The 26,125-nt window shown below is 38.9% G+C and overlaps 1 protein-coding gene across 1 annotated transcript; it reads left to right on the plus strand.

Moving 5' to 3' along the window:
• Window positions 1-631: 631 nt before the first annotated feature.
• Window positions 632-25,331, plus strand: ecpas (Ecm29 proteasome adaptor and scaffold). Its single transcript, XM_084715482.1, has 49 exons — window positions 632-722; window positions 1,501-1,631; window positions 2,948-3,064; window positions 4,703-4,821; window positions 4,939-5,088; window positions 5,222-5,399; window positions 5,556-5,695; window positions 6,564-6,642; window positions 6,726-6,845; window positions 7,001-7,086; window positions 7,186-7,261; window positions 7,342-7,391; window positions 7,488-7,554; window positions 7,710-7,832; window positions 7,912-8,015; window positions 8,541-8,664; window positions 8,793-8,873; window positions 8,960-9,176; window positions 9,533-9,624; window positions 10,065-10,199; window positions 10,289-10,451; window positions 10,656-10,828; window positions 10,995-11,096; window positions 11,908-12,031; window positions 12,211-12,356; window positions 12,850-12,904; window positions 13,020-13,134; window positions 13,230-13,298; window positions 13,882-13,999; window positions 14,110-14,277; window positions 14,373-14,452; window positions 14,948-15,053; window positions 15,264-15,311; window positions 15,409-15,527; window positions 16,364-16,514; window positions 16,629-16,694; window positions 17,201-17,290; window positions 17,458-17,524; window positions 17,608-17,699; window positions 17,800-17,866; window positions 18,939-19,136; window positions 20,189-20,400; window positions 20,485-20,528; window positions 20,646-20,838; window positions 21,407-21,554; window positions 22,728-22,833; window positions 22,940-23,028; window positions 23,116-23,187; window positions 24,337-25,331. The coding sequence occupies exons 1-49, from the start codon at window positions 701-703 to the stop codon at window positions 24,474-24,476; spliced, it is 5,532 nt and encodes a 1,843-aa protein (XP_084571608.1). The 5' UTR covers window positions 632-700; the 3' UTR covers window positions 24,477-25,331.
• The last annotated feature ends 794 nt before the right edge of the window (window positions 25,332-26,125 follow it).

Here is a 26,125-nt window from a genome sequence, read left to right on the forward strand (position 1 = left end):
CATGTGAGCAATTGCATTTTGGAAAAGAAAAAACTCCAACAGCTGACTTCAAAGCTTAGTCAAAAAGTAACAACAACCTTCCTACAAATGTAGTGGAGTGAAAGTAATAAGTTTCCAAAAAAAACAAATACTCAAGTAAAGTACAGATACTTAAAAAATGTACTTAAGTACAGTACTCAAGTAAATGTACTTCACTGCTGTCCACCACTGGAAGTGACTGTGATCACTGAGCAGAATAGAAGCAGGAGTAGGCCTTGGGAGTCATTTAGATTGAAGATTAAAAGAAACAGAAACCTAATGAATAATATATTAAACATCAACAGTTAAAAAGTTACAAATATTTTGAGTATATTTTGAAACAAATACTTTGTACTTTACCTTAAGTATTTTACTAGCACCAGTCATTTTACTTATATTTGAGTACTATTTTAATCATGTAACAGTACTTATTTTATGATAGTGCTCCTCAAGCATTGCATTCATATGAACGCATTTAACCAAGTAAAATTCTGATTAATTATGGCATGCACACAAACTAAGGTTGCATTTAATGTGCACAATATAAAATAATGATCAACGTTGGCACCACTGATGTCCGCATGTGGTGATGAAGCAGCTGAGGAGTGGCTCCGGCTCCGGCTCTGCTGGCTGCAGTGACACTCAGTAAACTCGGGTGGTCGCTAAGTGACTTTCTGCAAACATGGCTGCTCAGGATGAACTCAGTAAGTTTCTCTCTGCGTTATTTCTGATTAATATTTCTTTAAATGTCGTGTTCGTTGCCGTCAAACACATACAAAACAACAGACCTGCACCGTTGTAACAACTGGCATGTTTTTAAGTAACGATAAAGCTTGTTTCGGTTAAAAAAACTGGGTCAGGAACGACAGCTAGCTACAGAGCTACAATGCTAACGTCAGGAGGCCGTTTGCCCAGTCATGGTCAAAATGAAACTATCACGTAGGCTATTAATATAGGTCCATTAATCCAATTTTTAAGGTGTAGATTGATAGCTTGAATGTTTAGCTCATTTAGGAGTAACTGAGCATGGTGTCACTGGTTATAGAAAGCCCGTTGTGTATTATAGAAATGGAGAAATGCGTTGATAGTCTGTCAGTTGGTGTAAGCTAGCTGGTTGGTGGTGAGCCATGCCGAGAGAAAGAAGGCAGGGCTGGGTACTGATGGTTGCACCAACACAACAGTTGGCAAGACGAGCTTATTAAACTAATTGGAGCAACTGACTGTTTTTAGTTCACCGTTTGTGTAGTTTGTTCTCTCTATATGAAACTGAAGGTCGCCCAGACAGGCTCTGCATCTGGTTGCACACACCCAGTGGGTTGCATTCCCATGAATGAATGGAAAGCTCTTGTCAAATTATTTATAGCAGATGTATACTTTTAATCGGATCTTGTGTTTAAGGGCTATTCTTGGGATATGACCGATATCAACCAGAAAATGAGACATCGGAATTGATCAGGTTGTGTAATGTGTGTTTTTTGACAGATCAACTGGAACGTGTGTTCCTCCGCCTGGGCCATGCAGAAACAGATGAACAGCTCCAGGACATTATCTCAAAGTTTCTACCCCCTGTGCTCCTCAAACTCTCCAGCGTTCAGGAGGGTGTGCGGAAAAAAGTAAGAAGGGTGTCGCCCATCTCTGTGCCTAAAGATATTACAATGACTCTTGAGTCTGTGCTCTGCAGCAACACTTAATAAAAATGTGAATAAACTGCAATGAAATGCCATCAGAGCCTCCCCCTCAAATAACAGCTTCTTTTTACCAAAGCTGAAAATAAACCCATGAAACTTCAAGGGTTCATTTAATGATCATTTTACAACATAAGGTTGTAAATAAGGATGAGCAGATCAATTCTGCAGGATTGTTACATAGATTCTACTACTGATTTGGTATTGATTCCTTAAAAAAAAACAATTCATAATAACATTTTGTAAATAAAATCATGGGTCAGTGCATCATTTCCAATGCGTTCACTACTTTTTGTGTAATGTTTGTGCCAGTCAACAGCCCCGAGTAACAAGTTTAGCTGACCCGTGTAGCAAGATTGTGGAAGTCTATGACACATGAGTATAGATGTGTAGGCGTATACAGTCACAAACTTCTGCATAAAAGGTTTGAGAGAGTGGCAGAGAATGTGTTATTTTTCACTTGTAGATAAAAATGCAGAAAGAAGCAGTATTTGTGACAAAAAGGTACAAGTAACCTCCTTAAACATTTAAAAGCAAAACTCTCAAAATTATAAGGAGGCAGAACAAAAAGATAATTATTTACTTTATTATCAATTTTATTGTATTATTTCTGTAAATAGATTATTTTTAACACTTAATATTGCAAACATGTACTCACATTTGATTTTGTAATACATTTGCTATAAATGGTCAGTGTGTGTCTTCTGATTTTACAATTTTTTTCCCTCTAAAAATCTGTCATTGTTTTGAAAATACCCATTTAAAAAATTCTTGGTATCGGTAAAATTGTGAACAGAAAGTATCAGTATCGTGTCAAATTGAAAATGTTTGTTATCACCCATCCCTTATTGTAAAACAAAGTTTACCCACACACACAAACATCACAGAGCAGAAGAATAAAGAAGCTACTCTTTAGTCCTGCACCGGATATTTCTCTATCTCTTGCAAGACGAAAGCAGGGTGACCAGGCTGTGGTGGGTATTGGCTCTTAGTGTTCTTTTGTCTTTGTGCATGCACCTCACCTTCCTGATATCACTGATGCTCCCTAGATGAGTATCAATGATGATCCTTGTGGTTTCAATCATGTGCTTCAGAGCTTTGATTATATAGATACAGATTCACCTCCTCCTGATGCAAAGATCCTTATAAGGAGCTCGGATCTTTCCTTTTTTTGGTGAGTGTTGTTCATGTATTTGTCTCATAGAATTAAACCACCAAATTACTTTCTGTGCCTCCTCTACTAGGTGATGGAGTTGTTGGTCCACCTGAACAAGAGGATAAAAAGCAGACCCAAGATTCAGTTACCAGTAGAAACTTTGCTGGTACAGTACCAAGACCCTGCAGCCGCCTCCTTCGTTACGGTAAGAATCTAATGTTATAATGTTGGTCTTATAAGGCCGGGAGTATACTGATGAAATGAAATGGAAAAAAGCGTTTTTAACAGTTTTAGATCACAGGCCTGATCATCTTGTTCACCATATTATAGATATATGCCAAAAATACCACTTTTTCTTTCTTTTATGAAAATACAATTATGTTTTCTTCCTGTAAAACAAAATATGATACATATTCATGTAGGCTTGAACCAAACAACCAATAATATCATGCCATCCACCCATTAGCAGTATAGAGACCGATAGCAACAGCATGGTACAGCAGGTTGTGACACCCTGACTTTTCGATTTTGCGTCTCACCTGCCTGTCCTGTTTCCCTTGGAAATATGTCACAATACAGAATGTAGATACTATCAAAATACTGCATCATCTGCACTTTAATACATTGATAATGTAGTTGAGGAGTACAGCAATTTCAAGAATTTCAGTGTACATACAGTTCCTATTGAGAGTATAGTGCAAAAATCCATTATGTACATTTATCATTTATATCACATTTATCTACATTACATTGCATTGCACTGCATAACTATCTACTTATGCATCTGCATCTGTGTTTTAACACCTCAATATTAATGTCAGATCAGAATTGACATTCTCAAAACTACTTACTCAACCTCAATATCATCTAGTCACCTATGCATATCATAAAGCAATTTTTTATTCTTTTGAACAAATTGCAAATGATTATGTAAAATTTTCTGTTTAGAATTAGAAATGTAGATGTAGCAAAACCCCCCTTGGCAAAACTGTACATACAGCACTGTATGGGGAATTACAGTGCAATCTTTCTACACCTCGTTATGGTTCTGTCTGTTGGGCCACAGATTTATTTATTTATTTATTTAAAAAGGATCCCCAATTAGCAAGTGCCCTCGACACAAGCTAATCTTTCTGAGGTCCAACTCTCATCCATTCTCATCCACATCGTAACGGATATCTTTTCTTGTAATGTAATGTAATGTTTTTGGATTGTTGAGCCTCTTTTGTGATGTATTTTGTTCCTTTTTTCTATGCATTAATCTAAAATAATCTTTTCTCTTTCCTTACTATATTACAATGACATGATCTATCAAAAATTACAGTACAAATAGTAAAGGTGTAAATATGAATATGAATAATGTATTACTTTGTACCGATGAAATTGCACACAGACCAAGTGCAGCCTTGTACATTTTCAGTAATTTACATCAAAACCATAGGATGGTTTACTATTACTACGCACATAGGACACTGACACAGAGCTCGTCATTATGATGGCAGTGACATGTTCTTTGAAAATAAAAATTACTTTTGAGTAATAAACTAAGGATTTTTAGCAAGTGTCAGGCATGACACATGTAGGTATTCCATAGTGTTGTGGTGTGTGTAGAAACTAAATGCACTTTCTGTTTTGCAAATGTTAAGGATGATTCGAGAAATGTAACAAGGCGACTGAGAGCCATTTAATTTAATATAATTGATTTTAATAATAGCTTTTGTTGTCAGTGATGTGGATTGTATATCACTGCAGCATCTGGAATATCAATATTAATTAAGAAATACTAATATGTAACTTGAGACAGGAGTGGTGATTTTGAATTTTGAATTTATGTATTTTGTAGAATTTCACCATCATCTACATCAAAATGGGCTACCCACGTCTGGAGGTGGGAAAACAGTGCGAGCTGGCCCCAACCCTTCTCACTGCCATGGAAGGCAAACCACAGCCACAGCAGGACAGGTGAGGGCACATATAACACTCAGATACCTGATGATGTGATCAGACTAATATAAGGGCTGGACCTGTCCATTCATTTTTGGACTATAATTTCACTTTGCTCTCTCTTTTTGCTTTTAGCCTGATGCACCTGCTGATCCCAACTCTCTACCATATGAAGTATCCTGCAGACACATCCAAGAATGCTTGTCCATTTAACCTGACTGAGAGGCCAAAGACAGTGCAGCTTCTGCTGGAGTTCATGTTAGATGTTTTACTGATGCCTTACGGGTGAGCTCCTGCTGTGTAGTCTGCATATTGTATGATGAAGTGTCTTAGAAAACTTAGAAAGTGAAATTGGTGTATTAGTTGCTTGCTTAAAAACATTTTAGCATTTGAGTTGTTCTCTGCGTGACTCCTCTAGGTTTGTGCTGAATGAATCCCCGACTCGCCCTGCTCCCTCCTCCTCCCAGGGAGGTTCTGCAGATGGGACAGTTGCTGCAGGTGGTCAGGGTCTCCCCCAGCCTCCCCCAGGGATGAGTGTCTATGCAGCCAAGAGGGTGATTGGAGAGGCCCAGTGGAGTGCTGAGCAGCTTGAGCAGGTACAATAACACGAGTAGAGTCTGTATTTTTCGGCAGGTTATTGGTTTGTGTGTGTTTTCACCTCAATCCAGAAAATGTGTGTTGGTCTATAGGGCTGCACGATGATTTGAGTGCCTCAGTGAATGACTCCTTCAATGTGTGTTTGATATCAACAGTGTAAGCTGGGTATAGTAAAGTTCATTGAGGCAAAGCAAGTCCCAGAGGTGGAGACGGTGGTGCACCTGGTGGTGGCCTCAAGTGACACCCGACACAGTGTGGCCACTGCAGCTGATCTGGAGCTGAAGAGCAAACAGAGGTAGGTGCAGGAGCTTGATTCATCTCCAGTTCATATGTGTTTTTCAGATGATCAAGTCTTTCACACAGTAATCTTTCCTCTTATTCAGGAAATTACTTACATAGGAACCAGACAAATCTACAAGCTCATGTTTCATTTGTTCTAGCAGATACGTCTAGCGGCCCTCCCATTCAGACAGATTTCCACCAATCCTGAATCTCTTTGGGCTAACTGTGACTTTTTATTAAGTATCTTTTAGTTTTTAGTTTAGTTTTACTTTACACAATTTAAAAAAATACCTACGGAATTTATGGGCTGGGTTTAATGTGATGGCTAACAGAGGAGTGTCACCAGTCCAGATTTGAAAAGTCACAGATTGTGAGTGCAACACATCCGGCTCACAAAACTCCGATCAAACTGTCAAACCTGGTAGTGTTGATCTGCATTGCCTAACTCTTGCCTTACATGTTTTTAGGGACACATTTTAGTGTACTGTTTAACTGGGATTTGAGAAAGTTTGTGACCAGGTTGCCTTTTTTTCCCTGCTTGAAAATGGATGAACCACTCCCCTGTCTTGCATGTGGTCCTTGGCGCTTTGTTGCTCAAATTGGTTGTAGGTCTATCCAGTGCATTTTGGTCTACACCTTTTGATAGCGTCCCTCAGAAATTGAAAATGAACTGAGATTCCAGACTTATTCACAAATGCGATGCTAGGCTAGTAAAATATAGTTGGTTAATTATTAATTTCTTTACCAAAAACATTTTATTCAGGGTATGAAATATTTACAGATCGACAGGCTGGTCTTTATATCCATTTATAAAGAAATGCTAAAAGTGCAATTATAGTAACTCATATCATTGCTTATGTACTTGTTTTATCATCTTCCAGCATCATTGACTGGAACAATCCTCTAATTATCAACAAGATGTACAAGGTGTATCTGGGGGATGTTCCTCTGAAAACAAAGGTTTGTAAACTTAATGTTTAATTTTCAACCGCGATCTGTGAGTTTTTCTTTATGCATATAGCTCTGGTTTGCATGTGTATTAGGGCGGCAATATGAAGCAAGAGCTGAAACACGAGCCAGTGAGCACAAGAGTCAAACTGAAGATCCTGCCACATCTTCTGCGGTCACGCCTTGCTGCAGAGTGCTTTCCAGCTAATATCCAGGTAGGCTCTTTGTCCATGCATGTGGGACATTTGCATATTCTCAATTTTTAAGGATCAGTTTTGTTGACACGTTAACAGTCAGTCTGGTGAGAGGTTAAATCAGTTTTAATGAGATGTGTCAGTGTATGGTACAATCATTGCTCTCCTCTCCATAGGTTGTCTATGATGGTCTGTTTGGAGCCAACACCAACAACAAACTGCTGTCGCTCACATTGCAGTTTGTTCATCACATCTGCATGGTGTAAGAAAAGTGCACTTTGCAAGTTTCATTTCTTTTAACAACGAAGCACTTTATTTTTTGGCTTTGAAAAATAATGTTTGGGCTTTTTACGCTTTTCAGATGTCCTGACACCAATAAACCTTTGGGACTAATGCTGCTGAATGGTCTTACCAAACTCATCAATGAATACAAGGAGGTAAAACTACAAATGGTAGCTTCATTTGCACACAGTTTCAATTTGATTTTACACCTACTAAAAAACATTTGTCCTTGCAGGATCCAAAGTTATTATGTGTTGCCTACTCTGCAGTTGGAAAGCTGTCAAGGTAAAATGAAATTCTTCTATTTTTTCCTTAACATTGCCAGCTTGGTGTGGGATTAGAAATAAAAAATATTCTGCTTTTCTATATCCTTGCCTCTAGCCGCATGCCACAGCTGTTCACAAAAGATATTGCACTCGTACAGCAGTTTTTTGAGTCCATGTGCAAGGTAGGTGAAAGATCTCTCCAAAATCTGACATTAAATTCAATGTACATTAAAATAAAGACCTCAAAAGTTTATTATGTTATCCTTTTTAGCTTCATTCTACATGAGGGCACAGCACTATATCTCATATTTCCAAAACTGTGTGCCATCATCTTTAGGAGGACCCTGATGTCCGTCTTGCCATCCAGGAAGCTTTATCCATGATGGTTGGAGCTTATGCCAACCTGCAGGGGGCGCTGCTGAACCTGATGGAGGCCCTGGTGGCTGCATACATTGGAAAGGTGAGTCTACACAGGTAAAATATGTGCTTTATAAAGAAACAAACATGAATGTTGACTTAATTCTTCTGTTTTTGGGCAGCCGGAAGTGCAGGTTCGCCAGGTGGCCATGAAGTTTGCCAGCACAGTGTTTGCTCCTGATCACGTGCCATCCAGATACCTGCTGCTCCTGGCAGCTGGAGACCCGTAAGTTCCAAAATACAAAAAATCTTCTACAAAATGGTAAATAGACTCCAATATCAATACACGATCACCATTTTATCAGAGCACATCCATAATAAAGGAGCACACTGTGCAGTCTTATCCCACTCAGGGGAGTATTACAGGAAGGTGCTTGAAGTCAGGTTTGAATAAGAGAAGCTTCACCTCTTATATTTTAGCAAGTCTTGAAAGTAGGGCTACTTGATATGGTCAAAAAGTCATATTGCACTAATTTTTAAAGATATTGCGATAGGGATATGATACCACAGTTTTCATTTACCCTTGAAAAAATTTTAAAGGGATGAGATGTGACATTTTTTGGGATCTGTACTAAACAATCTCTGCAGCACTACAGTGCTCCATCATAATGCTGTTTTGTGACACATTTTGCCTTTATCAAAAAAAATGCAGCTTCTGTATTTTGCATGTTGAGATTTTAATTAGACGTGTTCGTTGGTTTCTTTTCTGAGCAGTGCAGAATGTAAAATGGGCTGGTATCCTGTATTTTAGGAGGGAGGAGGTGTCTGGGGAGGCCCAGAGGGTGCTGAGAGCTTTTCCTATCAAGAGCTCAGAGAAGGAGGGACCAAAGCCAATGCCCTCTTTTCCTGACATGGTGGCCTATGTCCAGGAGAAGGTGAGACTCATATTTGAGACATATTTGCATATTTGTCATTTTGTTGGCAGTATTACACCCAGCTTACAAGGTAGACATTTTTGCTAATAGAAATAATGAATCTCATCTCTTTTTGTCCTTGTCATTAGGCAGCTCAAAGGATCAAGACTCCAGCTAAGTACATTGTTGGAACCTCCACTATTCCTTTCAACCCGTCTGCATTTGGGGAGGTAAATATTAATTGGTAATCAGCCAATTTTTATGATATATATTATATTTTTCAGCAGACACTCATTTTTCTGTTCTTATTCCCCAGATCATTCTCTACCTGAGGATGTGTTTAGCGTACAGCGCAGGGGCCACACCCATGTCCACACGCCTGGCAGACATGCAGGATGATGCACCAGCTATCGGGCGCTATGTCCACACACTGCTGTCCTCTGAGCCTCAGCCTGCAGTGTCAAAGGGTTCTGAGGCGAACCCTGTTCATGTCTACATGGACCTGCTTCAGCAGCTGTTGTCTGCTGTAGGAGGTGAGAGAAGTTACACCTGCTCTATCTTTAGGTCCTGAATACTACAGGCTGATCAGAATATTTGAGATGATTTTTAAATATTACATGTAGATTTTATTAAAGGGTGAGTCCATTGTTTTTGGTGTTTTTATATCATTATGTAGTTTCCCAGTAGTGTTCTTTATGTATTCAAAATGGAACATTACATATTTTTTCAGAGTGTGCGTTTCCTTGCTTTTCAAAGCTTTTACAAGTAATGTATTTAGATTAATTGTGCATGTATTCATCTATATCGTGTTGTATTGTCCAAAACACAAGGAATGTCATGATAATCTCTCCATGTGTTATTTATGGCACTATCATTAATCTCTCAACAGGAATCCCAGTGATGTACTGTCTGCTGGAGGTGGTGTCTGTCTGCCCAGAGAGACTGGCACCAAGATTTGTTGATAAAATTGACTGGATTAAAGTGAGTGTTTTTATTTTATGTGTTTATTTAGATGTGGGATGATTGGAACTCTATATTGACACTTACTGTCCTCTATTTTTATTCTATCATTTATTTATTGGTGAGAGAAATGTCAGCACCACTAAACCAATTAGTACCATTGATTGTAAATTGAATTGAGTGTAGAGGGCACTGAAGGAGCAACATGAAAAGGCAGCTGAATGGTTGCTGGCAGCTTCTAAACATACACCATTTCATTTCAAAGAAAAGTGCAATCACAATACAACATACAATACATCAGTATTAATCCATAAACATTCCTAAACACAGTCCTGATTAAAAAAAAAACTATATTGCTCCCAAATTCATCAATCCCAACACTTCAATTAACTGTTCTGTGATATTGTAAATCCACGAGCCTAATTCACATTTCATAATTACATTGTTTTTCCCTTTTCCAGAGTCTGATGAACACAAATAAGGAGGACATGAGGGAGCTTGCAGCACAGCTGTACGCACTGGTCATTTCCACTATGACTGGCAACGAGCTGCAGATGGCTGTACAGAACCTGGTCAAAATCACCAAAGACAACCATGTAAGTGTCTTTCTGCTATGGAGTGCTTGAAAGTTGTTTTTATGATTCAGAACTTTGAGTAACTGTTTATTGGTTTTGTTGAACTACAGAGTCCTGAGACTCAGCATGGTGCCATCTTGGCTCTCGGCTACATGGTTGGAAGGTACATGAGCAGGAAGAAATCTGTCACCTCTACGCATGACATGGGGCAGCCAATGAGTATCACTTCCCAGGAAGATGATGAACTTGTTGCCATGGCCACCAAGACAATCGGTATGTTATTAATTTGGCTTTATTTATTAACTAAAATATCTTTAGAGTACAATAACTCAATGTTAAATTGCCATCTGGTTGCCTAGATAGTGATGAGATGTGAAAATTTGAACATGATTATAATGTTCTTCATTAAAACAAATTATTTCTGTCTCTCAGTATGGCTTTATAAACTTGTGTGTGTGTGTCCATGTGTCCATATAGGTTCCTTCCTGGACAGCAGTAGTGCTCTGCTGGCTGTGGCAGCATGTACAGCTCTGGGAGAAATTGGGCGGAACGGCCCCCTGCTGATCCCTGCAGAGGGGGACGGCTTCACCAAACTGTCAACCGTGGAAAACCTGCTGGCTCGTATCCCCTCCGGCAAGGAGAGCACAAAGGTAACCTGGGACTTCACAAAAGGAAGTGGCTGCTGTGACACTCTGTTCAGTGATGACAAGTTACTATATTATATTCCTGCTGTATGTGGTTAATGCCACATCTGGTCTTCAGCTAAAAGATTTGTGACTCTTAATCTTGATCTGTCTGTCCGTGTATGTTGTTCAGATGAAGGAACGATCAATACAGACGTTGGGTTACCTGCCTGTGGGAGATGGAGATTTCCCTCACCAGAAGAAGCTGCTGCAGGGTCTCATGGACTCTGTAGAGGTATGAAACATACTGACTGACAGTAGCATTAACACTGGTAAGGTAGAAAGACAGTAGTAAAAACAGATCATATTGTGTGGGAGCACCTTGGTCTGTCTTATCTGACTGAGCAACAAACAAATACAGTTTTTAGTAAGTATTTTTAGGTAAGGTTGGAAATATACTTGTTTATAGACATTGTTTTAATCATGGATGCGCTTAGACCACAGACTGGATTGTGAATGGTTGCATATGTACTTTATGGTGGTACTGGAGGACTCCACTAGAGGGCACACCAGAGAACTCAAGACTGTATAGACGTCCTGGATTTGCATAATGTAAACCATAGAAATCATAGATATAACTATGTAGACATTTTTCTGGATAAAAAGCACTATAATGTTTATTTCTCAACTAAATTTCATTTGCTCACTTTATATTTAATGCTTGATGATGGTTTATAATGAAGTAGGAAAAAAGTTTTTTTATAACTTAGTCCAAGTAGATCATGAACCATTGATTATAAAACATCTCATTGAAATCAGTAGATAAATGTAAATGTTTTAGTGATTTTTATCCAGAAAAATGCAATCTGCCCCATATACATGTATTTATATACAGGCCAGTCTTTACCAGACCAAAATTCATTTCTGAAGACATGCATAACCAGTGCTCCAAACAGCCACATGATATGCGAGGCAACCAACGTATGCATAAGAATGTGTAGTTAGAAACAAGTATATCTCCAGCTTGAGAGATCCCTTGGTGAAGCTGTCTGGTGCAGTTCATTAGTTGTAAGCGTCTCATGTTTTTTTTCTTTTTCTCTCTTAAGGCCAAGCAGGTGGAGCTACAGTTTACGGTTGGAGAGGCTATAACCAGTGCTGCAATAGGCACCAGCTCTGGAGCTGCCAGAGACCCATGGACCTGCACTGAAGACCAGTACAGCCCACCACACAGTAAGTACTTTGTCAGCTCTGCATTGCCGGTGATCATACATGTAAAAATGTAATTTGACTCAGCTTATGTTTTCATTCTGGGGTTTATTTTTACCCAAACATCTCACATGCTCCCTCAACAAAATTAGAAATGTTAACTGCCTCTTAACCACATTTCACTTTCTTTCTGTCCATATTAGATGTGAAAAACAATGATGTGGTTCCTTGGGTCCTCAAGTCCATCCTTTCCAAGTATATACCCAGCCAGAACCCTCATGTCAGACAGGCTGCCTGCATATGGCTGCTCTCCCTGGTCAAGAAACTCAGCCAGCACAAGGAAATCACAGTGGGTCTATAATACAATGATATACCTCTGATTCTAATGACAAATAAGTGCTGTTGTTAAAGGGAGGAACTCATATGAGAATAAAGAGTTTTAGCTTTTGTAAATTCAAATATTCGTACTTTAAGTTGTTTTTGGTGTGTAGAATTTTGAAAATGTCTGATCTTAACAAACACATACAACCTCATGTTTAAGCTATTATTTTCACACACCAAACCTGAAAGCTGTCTCAGAATAGTTTCAGAACAGCGTGTTTTTTGTTTGTTTGTTTTTTTCCACATTTGTCACAGTGGTCACAAAATATGTTGTCTGTTGTCTGTTCTAGCTCTAGAAAATACATAAACGTATTTTCCTCCTCATGAGAAAGAGGGTCATCACTTCTTGAGAGCAGCATTTTGTTTTGTGTCAGATATTGGTCTGCAAACTCCTGTACTGTGTTTAGATATCTTTTGTTTGTAATGCACATTATTTTCTTCTTCTGCCTTTCCTTCTGCAGTCAAATTTGAAGGAGATTCAGGTGGCGTTCATCTCTATTCTGTCAGACCCTGATGGTAAGAAGTGTTAATCAAATGTATCAGTGCAACATCATAAAGCAAACAGCCACCATCCTTTGCTGTGTCCTTCCACATTCTCCATCCATCCCCTCTTTTGTCTTCTTTCACTCAGAGTTGAGTCAGGATGTGGCATCTAAAGGCCTGGGCCTTGTCTATGAGATGGGAGGAGAGGGTGACCAGCAGCAGCTGGTTTCAACACTGGTGGAAACACTCATGACTGGCAAAAGGTGAGTGGATTGTGGAGTGAAGGAGGAAGTAATAAGGTCAGAAGAAGGATTTTGGTGTGGAAAGATCTTATTGTCTTCTTTATCTTTGCAAACAGAGTGAAACATGCTGTCTCAGAAGATACAGAGGTGTTCCAAGGAGAAGGGTTGGGGAAAACGCCTGATGGGTAAATCACATCACCACTATTAGACATTTTTTGTCCTTTTGTTTTGTCCAAATGTAATGACAATGTTAAAAAAGAGGATGGCTACAGGTCCTTAAAAAGTCTTAAAATTTATATTTACTTGTACAATGCCATATAAGGTATCAAATTGTCTTAAATTCTGTTTGGAAAGGTGTTAAATATTAATGGATAGAATGGTGTAAACATGGTCTAAAATTCACTCCAAGCACAAATGCCTGGAACTAGCTAGTTAGCTAACCTGCAAACAGTTTCTTTTGGTTTACTTTCTCTATAATTTTAAACTTTTCTCCAGTCTTTCTATTTAGCCATGTTGATCTCCAGTGTTTCTAGCCTGTAGGCTAAAGAAGACATGATGGCATTAATTTATTTATAAGCCATGTATTAACTATAAAACAGACAACTTGATATAGCCCCTTTTTGCTGCATTGGGGGATTAATATCATAAATTGAATGGTGGCTTTGAAATTGCTGATAAATGTGAACACCCTTAAAACTATCACTTTGTTTGGATTTTTTTTTGTGTGCGAATCTACCTTCTCCGTTTTACATCACTGGCTCCCGGCAGTCACGGCCTGACCACATACAAGGAGCTCTGCTCATTGGCCAGTGACCTGAATCAACCAGATCTCGTTTACAAGTTCATGAACCTGGCCAATCATCACGCCATGTGGAACTCCCGCAAGGTATCCTGCTCATGCATCATACTCTTGATCCTTGTTCCCGTCCATCACATGTGGCACATTTCCTACTACCTGTCTTACCCTGTCTTTCACCTGACCTCTCCTCCTCTCAGGGAGCAGCTTTCGGTTTCCACATGATCGCCGCCAAGGCCGGCGAGCAGCTGGCTCCGTTCCTGCCTCAGCTTGTGCCTCGTCTGTACCGCTACCAGTTTGACCCCAACCTGAGCATTCGCCAGGCCATGACCAGCATCTGGGATGCCTTGGTCACTGATAAGACCCTGGTAAGAGTTGAGTTTTGGGTATGCACAAAAATAAACACTCATGCATGCACAAACAATTGATTGCAAACATGTTTGTTTGTTCTGATGTTTTCCAGGTGGATAAGTATTTGAAGGACATCCTGCAGGATGTAATTTCCAACTTGACCAGTAACACCTGGAGAGTGCGTGAGTCCAGGTACAACAACAAAAACATAATAATTGATTGTCTGAGAAAGTTTAATGCTCCAAATATTTCCCTTGTTGCTGCTTAGTTATTTTTGTATTTTTCTTTTACAACTTAAATTTTATTGACATTCTCAAGCAAAATGGGTAGACTGACGGGTAACACAATATTTGTTTTAATCAGTGAAAAGAGAAAGTAGGAGTTGGTCTAGTTCATAATGCATATAAAACAGTCCAGACAAAAAAGAGTTCTTAAAAAAGTTCTTAAAAATCTTGAATATTATAACGATCCTTTTTTTTTTTCCAATATTCGTCCTCCTTCTCCTTTTGTAATCAGAGAGTGAAAGTCCTTTTCTCCATTGAGCAAAGAGAGTTCATTTTGTCTTTTTAAATGTGACCATAACAATCTTCAAAAGGTATCTTTCACATTTACTGAGACCCTTAGTAATAATTCCAAGGTCTGAAAAAGTCAACGAAACAGTCTTTGATGGATTGATTTTCCTTCCAGCTGCCTGGCCCTGAATGACTTGATTCGTGGCCGCCAAGCTGATGACCTCATTGATCACCTGGCAGAAATATGGGAGACTTTGTTCAGAGTCCTTGATGACATCAAGGTGAGTTGGAATTTATCACAATCAATGTTGTCTTAATTCACAGAGAGTAACAGATGGAATAACATATTCTAGGACGCTATGTAAAGTAGCCATGACGTACAAAACACACATACACAGCAAAAATTACTATAAACACATAGAGATAGAGATTCATTTTTGATTTCTTTCATAGTTTTGTGATGTGATTCTGACTGTCTTTGTAAATCCCAGGAATCTGTGAGGAAAGCTGCAGACCTAACACTGAAGACACTCAGTAAGGTAAAGTTTTTTGTCACAGTGTTAGCTTGTCTGTATGTATTTTGCTTCTGTGTACATGTGCACATCTAAGTGTCTGCGTCTTTTTCTCTCTGTCCAGGTGTGTACTCGTATGTGTGAGTCTACAGGCTCTACAGCCCAGAGAACTGTGGCGGTGATGTTACCGACCCTGCTGGAAAAAGGCATTGTTAGCAACGTGTCAGAGGTCCGCTCACTAAGGTAATGGCTTATACTGAGGCAAGTTATGCTGTTGTGTACCACTAGAAGGAGCTTGTGTGCCACCAGTCATACCACATGTACCGCATTTTGAGAATATGGGCTCTGAATAGTAATAGTCATGTAATGAAGAATCTATGCTGAGAGTCTCTGTCACGCTTTGGTGTCATTTATGGGCGTGTGGCTTCTGTCGTCTCCTGTCCGTGTTGTTCAGTTTCACACATACAAAGGGACAGGACATCATGGTGCATTCAGGTGCACCTTGTACACTCTGAAGTCTACATCGGAATCACAGTAATAGTATGTCACTCATTTCTACATAGGCAGATTTAAAAAAGGCTATTAGAAAAATCACATTTTTATGAACAAACTCAGCCATAGTCTTGGATTACAGGTGCCCAAGTACTTCTGTGATCATTTTCAAGTTGTTTTATGTTTAATATACAATGTTGTTAAAATTGTTGAATAAATAAATAAAGCTACATGATAAACGGAAGCCTTCAAATAGACTGTGATTGGTATTGGTTGATACTGCTTTGCACGATTGGTGATTTGTCCCAAAAATCCTGATCGGTGCACCCTTAATATGCAAAGATAAAGCTGTACACAGTAAATATTTTCGTCACGGTTGGCAATGAATTGCCTACTTGTTTGTCTGCTTTTTGAGTCATTGATCAAAGCCATGAGACATTTCCTGTTGCTGTTTTATTTCATGATGTTGAGCAGTATGGCTTTTTTGTTTGTATTTCAATCACCACATTTCCAGGTTAGGAGTGTCCTCCACAACATTTTCTGTCTTGTTCTCTCTTAACCAATCTATTTTATTTATTCCCTACCAGTATCCAGACCCTGGTGAAGATTAGTAAGACAGCCGGTGCCAGACTAAAGCCTCATGCTTCCAAGTTGATCCCGGCCCTGCTGGAAGCCCTCAGCACCCTGGAGCCTCAGGTCCTCAACTACCTCAGTCTCAGAGCCACGGAGCAGGAAAAGGTAACATCAGCTGTCTGCTACAGCTTAACTCAAGTCTGGTAACCAGAGCCTGTAAGTTTTATCACAGGTTCAACTCCATATGAATCATGTGTTGTGTTTATGCTGCCTCTGTAGAGTGCCATGGATGCTGCCAGACTGAGTGCTGCCAAATCCTCCCCAATGATGGAGACCATTAACATGGTAAGAAAAAGATGCCATAATTATCATCCTAGCTCATTTGTTTGAGGTTATGCGACCCAGTTTCTAGATGTCACAGAAAAGAATGTGAGGTTTTAACTTGCAGGGTTTGTTCAAGGTCTTAGAAGTTTGCAAAATACTTTATTCTGGCCATTCTGGTTGAAAATGTGCTTGAATTTGAATGTACACCTTGAAAATACTTGATTTTCAATGTAGTTTGGTGCTTTGACTGCAAAATTGCTCATTACTCAATACTATTTGATATGAATTCAGGCCGTTGTCATATTTGTCATATAAAGTGATAATATACATTAATTGTTGTGGGTATAAATTAATTTTGTAAACTTAATTAAGTGCATATAGTAACAATTTAGATGTGACAGTAAAGGCTGTGAGTTGCTTGAGAAGTGCTTGAATTTCTGCTGTAAGAAACCTGCACTTGAAAAAATGTGATGAAAGCCAATGTGATCATTTTTGTGAGGATCTGTCCTGTGTGTCTCTGTGTTCAGTGTCTGCAGCACCTGGATGTTTCTGTGCTGGGAGAACTGGTCCCCAGGCTCTGTGAGCTGCTCAAGAGTGGAGTAGGCTTGGGCACCAAGGTAGACACGCACTTCAGCCGTCATTTAGTCTTAGATTGAGTGTTAATGGTTGATTTTGTCTTTTAAATCCACCTGTTTCTTGTGTATTTGCCCTCGTCTCCTTTATGTATGTTAAGATGTAGTGTATGTTGTAGGCTTATTTATGTTTGTCTCTTTTCTGGGCGTAGGGTGGCTGCGCTAGTGTCATTGTTTCACTCACAGTGCAGTGTCCCCAGGACCTCACGCCATACTCAGGTAAAGCGCAAGTACCCTCTTTTGTTCCTGTGATGTGTTTGCTTTTCAGTGGAAGTGAAATAAAGGTGTTTTGCTGTTTTAAGGTAAACTGATGAGTGCCCTGCTGAATGGTATCCATGACAGAAGCTCTGTAGTGCAGAAACAATTTGCCTTTGCTTTGGGACACCTTGTCAGGGTAAGCACCACATCTGTTAGGCAGTGTTATTACATTAATCACACTGTTTGTTCTCAGTGATTCAGTAAGCGTGGGTTGTTGTTCTTGTTTTTCCCATCAGACGGCAAAAGACAGCAGTGTTGAAAAGCTATTGCTGAAGCTCAACAGCTGGTACTTGGAGAAAGAAGGTAAGACCAGGACATCTACCATTTTTCCTCAAAAATAGAAGTTTTTTGGGGTAAAACTTTATTTGAAGGGATGTGCAAAAGACTGACATGACACCATCATAACCATGAAATGACACCTGTCATGAAATAATTGTTGACATTGTTGCCATTAAGTGTTTTTTTGGTCTGTTATGTCATTTCTAATGCAAAGTTGATATTGTCTGAGATACATTTGTCATGAGAACTTGACATTAACCAAGACATCATAAGCTGTCATAAACATGCCATAATGCCAAAATATCTAACTTAAAACAAACAAAGAAAAATACTATTTAGCTTTATTTTTTAAGATTACATTAAACCATCATATGTGACTAGTGTTAACATTGGCCATCATGAGACATTATAGGTGTGCAGTGAAAATTAAGTTTTATTACAATGTCAAATGCTTTTTGAGTTCTTTTAATAAATAGGACAACTTTAGATAGACAGGAAATGGGGGAGAGAGATAAACGGAGGAAGACATGCAGCTGAGGGCTGCGAGCTGGAATTGCACCCATGGATGCTCCCAGTGAGTCAGACCCAGCACATGGGGTGCACACTCCACCAAATGAGCTGCCGAGGCGCCCTAAACTGTCAAATGCTTATATAACAGGGTCATGAATAATTCATTTGACCTCAACTAAAGTGTTACCATTTGGACCTGTCACAAAGATGTCATTAAATTTTATCATGCAAGCTTGATGACAGAGTATAGTACCAACTTCATTTACAGAATTTCCTGATGGAAAATGGCTACATGTTACTGTTGTTAGCTAGCATTGTTTAGCTAGGTTAGCCGTGCAGCTGGCCTTCATGTTCATGACAGATGTCAGGTTTATTGTTTATTTGGGTCCTGTTAGCTGTTACAAAGTAACAGTTGCTCTTCCTGGGGTCTGTATTAAGAACATGATGTATAAACATGCTTTCACATACATAAATGTCATGGTTACGATGATATCATGTCAGTCTTGTGCTTGTTCCTATAAATTAAGCGTTTCCAGATTTTCTATGTGCTTTAAACCAAACAGTAAATAAACTGTCTCACTCACAGAGCCAGTGTACAAATCATCATGTGCGTTGACCGTGCATGCCATCAGCCACTACAGCCCTGATGTGCTGAAGGCTCATGCAGGAGTGGCTTTGCCGCTGGCCTTCCTGGGTATGCATCAGGCGCCAGGTCCTGATGAGGAGAAAGGAGAGAGCCATGACGCCACGCTGTTCGCTGAGGTTTGGCAGGAGAATGTTCCAGGTGTGAAATCCCTCAATCCTTTAGTCAACAAAATTATTATATTTATAGTTTTTCTTCTTTTTTTCTCAAGGTATTTTTTATTTGTATTTAAAGCCACACAAAATGTAATAAATTGCCAATATGCATTTGAATCACCACAAAATACACCTCTGTATTTCTGCCCCAGCAGAGCCAAGATCTTCATTATATAGTATTAATATACATCTCAGTGATTAAACTGAATCTTTTTCATGAACAATTACATGCGAATATAAAATAATTCAATGCAAAAAACAAATGTGAGTCACAAAAAAAAATAAGTAAAAACTAAAATTAAAAAACGCAATAAATTATCTAAAAAACAATTCAAATAAATAATAATAATAAAGGAATAGTAAGAAAAACATACAGAAATCATTTATTTATTTATTCATTTATTTCTCAGGGACAGTGCACATTAATAAACTTTACTGTAATTATGCCAGAATTAACCAAGAGGCTAATTTTCATCCATAGTCCCTGGCCAGATGTAAAGTTGGCTGCCTAAAAATCAATAGAAAAATTGAAAATTAAGAAGCAAGTCATCACAACAATTTTAACCACGTACTTATTATAATAAAAGCAGCATGCAGACAGTATTAAGCAGAGAACAGATGTGGCAGAGTAATAAAAGCAGAGCAAATCACAGTTCAAATACCAGAAGTAAACAGCAAAACAACAACAAAAGCATATAGCTTAAAAGTGATTGCCATGTGTCATAAAATGTCTGAGCACATCCTCTTGTAGAAGATCAAATTTTCTCCCATTTCAAATGAGATATAAGAGCTTTTGATCCGTAGTTTCATAAGTCGTCCAGTTAAAAGAGATGCAAAAGTTATATTTTTTACTTGGTACAATATGTGGATGTCATGTTGACCTTCTTCAGATTCTACAGTAGTAGCATAAGTTTTTATGGATAAATGACAAAATACTTTGATTAAATACAGATGTTATGATTGAAAGGTGTTTTTAATGTATGTATTTTGTCATATATAACAAAACATTTTATTCATGGGAACTTTCTTTGATTCCAGGAAGCTTTGGAGGCATCAGACTCTACATGACTGAGCTGATCGCTATCACACAGAAGGCGCTGCAGTCCCAGTCCTGGAAGATGAAGGCTCAGGGTGCAGCTGCCATGGCAACCGTTGCCAAGGAACAGACAGGCTCATTGGTGGCACCACACCTTGGCATGGTGCTAACCGCTTTAATGCAGGGGCTGGCTGGACGCACATGGGCTGGAAAGGTAACAACTGAAGACACAACAGCAGAGCAAATCAAGAAAGAAACAGTTTTGCCATCATTAATCTATTTATTTTGTTTGTTTCAGGAGGAACTGTTGAAAGCCATTGGATCAGTAGTCTCCAAATGCAGGTGAGACTCCTTGCAGAACTTTTAATTTTCTCCAATAATACCAGTTTTGATTGAAAGGACAACATTCATTTACTCGCTTTTATACTTCATTACTTCCATTCTTCCTCTGGCTTGTAGTGCGGAGCTGCAGAAGCCTTGTGCAGGTCAACCCACCATCTCTGAGGTGCTGGAGGTTGTGTTGAAGGAGTGTCGTAAGGAGAGTCTGGTGTATAAAATGGCGGCTCTGCGCTGCGCTGGAGACGTGCTGCACAGCAGCCAGGAGGACCGTTTCAGCAACTTGGCAGAGACACTTTTTCCTCTGATCAAGAAGGTTCAGCCACATCTACTCAGTTGACATTTCTAGAGCTGCAACAACTAATCTTTAGTTTATTGAACTTTCAGCATTATCACAGATTCAGAAAATAATAATAACAAGTAGACCATAACATTTAAAATAGATTAAGCGTTTCAACTAGACCAAATTTTTAAGTTATCTCTGCTAAAATATAATATTTCATATCGCAAATCTAAAATCCACCCTCATTTAGGAGTCTGCACATATAAGGGATTGGTCATCTTCTGTCACCAATTGATTATATAGTCATCATTTCATTATCAACAATTAAATTAACTGCCAACTGTTTTGATTTTTCATCATTTTGAGTAATTTTTAAAAGATGAAATGTTAAAATTCTTCTTATTCTAGGCTCAATATGAATATGTTCTGGTTTCTTTGTTGTTCTATGACAGTAAACTGAACAGTAGTCAACATTTTTTACCATTTTCTGACATTTGCAGCCAGAGATATCACCTATTTTTTTTATTAGTGCCATATTGAATACACTACTGTATTTTAAGAAGTGTGTTAACCCGGACTCTGTGTTCCTCATTCCCCACAGAGCTGCCCAGAGAGCGGCGGTGCATCTCCGAGGTCACTGGAGGATGATGACGATCGAGATGCAAAGGAGAAAGAGCTGCAGACAGAAGCTCTGCTCTGTGCTTTTGAGACTCTTGGAAAGGCCTGGCCCAGAAACCCAGAGACTCAGAGTAAGTTAAAGCTGGACCACGGCTCATATTGAACAAGTACACTTGTTTGACATATCGTATGTCATGTATGGTAAAATGGACCAATTAACATTCCCACAAGAATATAATGCAGCAAGGTGTCATTTTTATTTCCCTTACCTTCTTTTTTGAAGGTGAACACACTGCTGGACTTTTGACTCCTTTTCCAGTGGTTGCTCATTCAGACATCAGACCACCTCCTTTAAACTGTGACTGTGAACTGTGATCCAAACTATTATTTCTGTCTGGCCCCAGCAGAGATGGGTGAATGCACTGATGCAAAGAATACTGTCCTTTTTAGTCCATTTTTAGACACCTTGTAGTCAAGCTAGTTTGATTTTTTTTTTTTTTTTTTAAGTTTATACTGTATGTCAGGCCTATTCAGTTATTTTTTAAAGGGACAGATTTGAAAGAAAGTGCCAAGGGGCTGTACATTTAAAATTATGAATTTTTATTATTATTTTTTTAAATTCTTAATTCATTTTCCCACCTGAATTCTCTCTGCCTAAACAGTCTGAATTAAAACTTTATAAACCGTCTTAACACATTAACAGCAGACATAACCAATGGATGGCAAATTAGCCTACTGTTTGAAGAAATTATTTACTTAGTTTTAGTTTTTTTCATATTTAGAGACAACAAAAGGGCCAGGTTGATGTTGTTAAATGGCTGGATTCGGACCACAGGCCACCAGTTCAGTAGGCCTGCTGTATATCGTCAGAGATCAAATAATGAGTATTTTTCCTCACAGAGACATGTTGGCTTTGTTTCTATGATTATAAGTCATACATTCTCCCTATTGTCTATTTTGTTACTTTTCAAGATCAAGCAAGTGGTGGTTCTTCAAACAGTTTTGTCTGTTGGCCACTAAATAGGACCGAGATTAAGTGAAATGTGATCAACCCATTAACTGAAGACAAGTGAGCAAGGCTTAAAGTTTGCCAAATGTCATACACAAAAATATAAGTGGCGTCATACCACTTCAGTACCACACCAACATTTCTCCCACTCACCCCACCACCTTTAAAATCTGAACTTTAAGAGACTTAAACACATTGTCTGGGGCTTAACCTCAGTGGAAGAACTGACATGGAGTTACTCTTAGTAATGGAGGGTAACTAGCTGAGCTTTTCTGAACACCGTGTCTGTCTGCAGCTCGTTTCCAGGTGGAGGTGTGCGGTCTGATGTGTGAGAAGCTCAAGCTGAGCACCTGGAAGGTCCAGCTTGCTGTTCTACAGTCCATGAAGGCTTACTTCCAGGGGTAAGGACCAGACAAAGCACAAATTACATTTCCTTGTAATTTGTGCTTTGAAATTAAATTAAATTTAAGCTTTTTGACTGAATTCATGAGCTGTTTGTCTCTGTAGGTTATTGCTTCTTGAGAAAGGCAGTGAAGACTTCAATGCATTGTCACAGATCCTGACAGACACATGTGCTGCTCTCACTTACCCTTTAGGTAAGCGCCTCACAGGTTAGGCCTGCTCTGAATTATAATCCAATATGCCTGCATTTAATCACTACATTTTGTTGTTTTTCTAACCAGAAAACAAAAGTTACTCTTCTGTGAGGACAGAGGCCCTGTCAGTTGTGGATCTGATCGTAAAAAGAACTGGAGGTAAGTAGTCATTGCCGCCAACGTTTTCTTAAAGTGTATTGTTTTTCAGAGTTCAGTTTGAATGTGAGAAAATGAAAACAACAGCCCAGTTTTTCTGCAGTTGTAGGATTTCTCTTCTGGGTATTGGATGTGCTAAACAACTGTCAGCAGTTTTGTGGTAACATATCCTCTCTCAGGAGCTAACCTTAATGTGACATATTTTTACACATTGTTTCCACTGTCAGAGTGCAAATGGTTTCATGTAACCAGTCTTCCTGTTCCTTGTAACAGGCTTCCTGTTCTGGCTTTAGGATTTTTTTGTGGCATGGATCAGGGGGATGTCAGTCAAACTACAATTACTTTGGTCCTGACTGAAATATCTCAACAAATACTGGACCTAAATGTTGCAGATAAAATTTCAGTTTCTTCAGTATACCTGCAAAAATAATGACATCCAGTATTGTCATTGTGAGCATGTTGGGATTCTTATGATGACATAAAAGTATTGCTGTGTCGGGGCGGCTGTTTGGCTCGGATGGTGGAGCGTCCGCCCCGTGTGTGGGGGTTGTCGGTCCTCTGCGGCAGTATTGCTGTGTCTAGTTCATGGCTGATATTGGGGACATGTTTCTGCAGGTCTCTAATAAGGCCGAAGACCAATAACCTCAAATTAAATTTTAAGATCTGTCAAAATCTTTTAAGGCCTAAAATTAATCGTAAAGTTGATGTTATTTTTACAAAGTTGCAGTGACTACAGTCTTGCTTTTAAATGCGTATTTAGGAAACATTTGTATTCATCATGCTGTAACAACGACAAAATTAAACCAACTTGGAACCAATAAGCACTAATACAAACTGTACAGGCCTGTCAGAAAAGTAAAGAAAGTAGGAAACTTAAGTTTTCCTTTAACATTACTTTCATCTAATATTGTTAAGAGCAAGTTCAGTATGGATGTGAAAAATGTCTTAAAAAATCTTATATTTACTTTGTTGAAAGCTGCAGAAACTGTTCAGGATTGATGTCTTGTAATATTACTAATGGTCCTCAGCCTAACGTTTCTCAAAGATTGGACTGGTGAACACGCGTACATGCACGTGTATATGTATGTATCATAGATTACTGATCCAAGTGTTGACTGATGAAATACTCCTGTGCGTGTGTGATGTTAACAGAGAGTGAGCAGTGGGACTGTGTGTCAGTGAAGAGCCGCGAGCAGCTGCAGCGCTCCCTGTCAACGCTGCAGTCCGACAGCAGACCTGACCTGAGGGACAAGGCCCAGGAGCTGCGCAGACACATCCAGAGCCAACCCTGAACTCACACACAGACACACACACATCCACTCACAACGCACACACCTTGCCAGCCAGATACACGCAGACACAAACACATTACAACAAAATAGAGCATCAGCTTCTTTTTACTTGTTTATCAGTAAAACAAAACACATGGCACACTCCTCTGTCTGACCTCTCTGACGCAGTTGTCTTCTCTTTAACATAAATCACAAATCTCTTGAATAATTGCGTTACTTATCCATATTACCCGTGAGCTTTGAAATTGGCGTGCAAGAGAGACTCCGCTCAAGCTGACAGACTGATTCACATTTGAGGCTGGCGAAGCTTGAAGAGACTACAATAACACAGCTTGCTCTGAGGATGAACTAAAGGGGAAAAGTGGTGAAGGGCAAGGCTATTATTGTAATGTGTCAAGTTTTATTTGGTTCATTTAAATGGACAGTAAGATAATGATAATAAATACTATATAAACCAATGTGTTGGGTTTGTGGACGCTGTATACCTATAGCCCCAAAGTGGGGACTTTTACTACTGTTGTGGGTTTGCCTACTCATTAATTATCAGAACAACAGCAGGGCGTACACCTTAGCAGATGGCTGACTAGTCGGCTGACGTTCAGAGTTGCACTTTTCAGTGGGGGTGGACACTTCTTCACTGTTTTACCACTGCTGCTGAGTAGTGGTAGAGCAGAGGCATATCGCTGTGTCCTGTGGATGGTGTTCTTTCTCCTGTTTGCAAGGTGAATGAACAAGACAACAGCCAACTTTGTGATGTCTTGAGAATAAATAATAAAAGAAAAAACCCTGCTGTTCAGTTCAAAGTGATGCTATTTTTGTTTGAATTTGTCCCTGATGAAATAAAACTACATTGACTATTTGGATAAGTGATTTTTTTCCCTTAATACAGAATGATGGTTATAATTTTAAGTGTTTGCAGGTGTAGCTCCGTTGAAAGAAAATATTTCCTGCATTAAACTGCTCACAGTAAGGTCTGTGGATTATCTTGAGTAACCATGTCATGATTTCTGGAAACAGACATTACTGTTGAGTTTTGCAAATGTATTTTGATATGCCCAAAATTCAGCAACTCACCCCTAAATAATCTATATTGGTTAAATAGTCCTACAGGTTTTTCTTTTGGTGTTAACTGTGCGTTTAAATCAAAGCAACAACTTCATGTCACATTTCTGAGGGGCTGAAGAGGCCATAATTCAAATTTAAGATCAGACTATAAGTACTAGTTAAGTACAGTTATATTGATCAAATTCAATTGAAATTTAATCTGAAAAGGCCAAACTTCAGCTGTGACAGTCATTCAGCAAAACAATCATTTAATTTAGATGTATGTCCCTAATAGGTTTTAAGTAACGCTTTATATTAAGGCCATGTCTAACATTTTCAAGGTAGTATAAACTCATTATAAATGTGACTATCAGCAGAGTTGGAAAGTAACTAGTGCACTTATACGTTAAACATATCAAATTTATGTATTTCACTATATTTAACTGCTATAGTTTCTTTTATTTTACACACAAAACATGTGATCAGCTTATTCAATGTTAGATTATTAAAGATTGATCCTAACAGGTGTTTTCACCTAAAATATGCTGGAATTAACATGAGGTCATTGTGTACTTGTAAGAATGAGTAAACAAAAGTAATGTTTT

The sequence above is a fragment of the Lutjanus erythropterus genome, chromosome 3 (genome assembly GCF_056507025.1).
Source record: "Lutjanus erythropterus isolate fLutEry1 chromosome 3, fLutEry1.hap2, whole genome shotgun sequence".
Lineage (NCBI taxonomy): Eukaryota > Metazoa > Chordata > Actinopteri > Lutjaniformes > Lutjanidae > Lutjanus > Lutjanus erythropterus.

Excerpts from the sequence above, each read along its gene's own strand:
- ecpas (XM_084715482.1), top strand. The coding sequence starts at position 701 with ATGGCTGCTCAGGATGAACTCA. Across the intron at positions 14,278-14,372 it reads TGGTCACTGATAAGACCCTG|GTGGATAAGTATTTGAAGGA; the intron begins GTAAGAGTTGAG and ends GATGTTTTCCAG. Across the intron at positions 16,695-17,200 it reads TGATGGAGACCATTAACATG|TGTCTGCAGCACCTGGATGT; the intron begins GTAAGAAAAAGA and ends CTCTGTGTTCAG.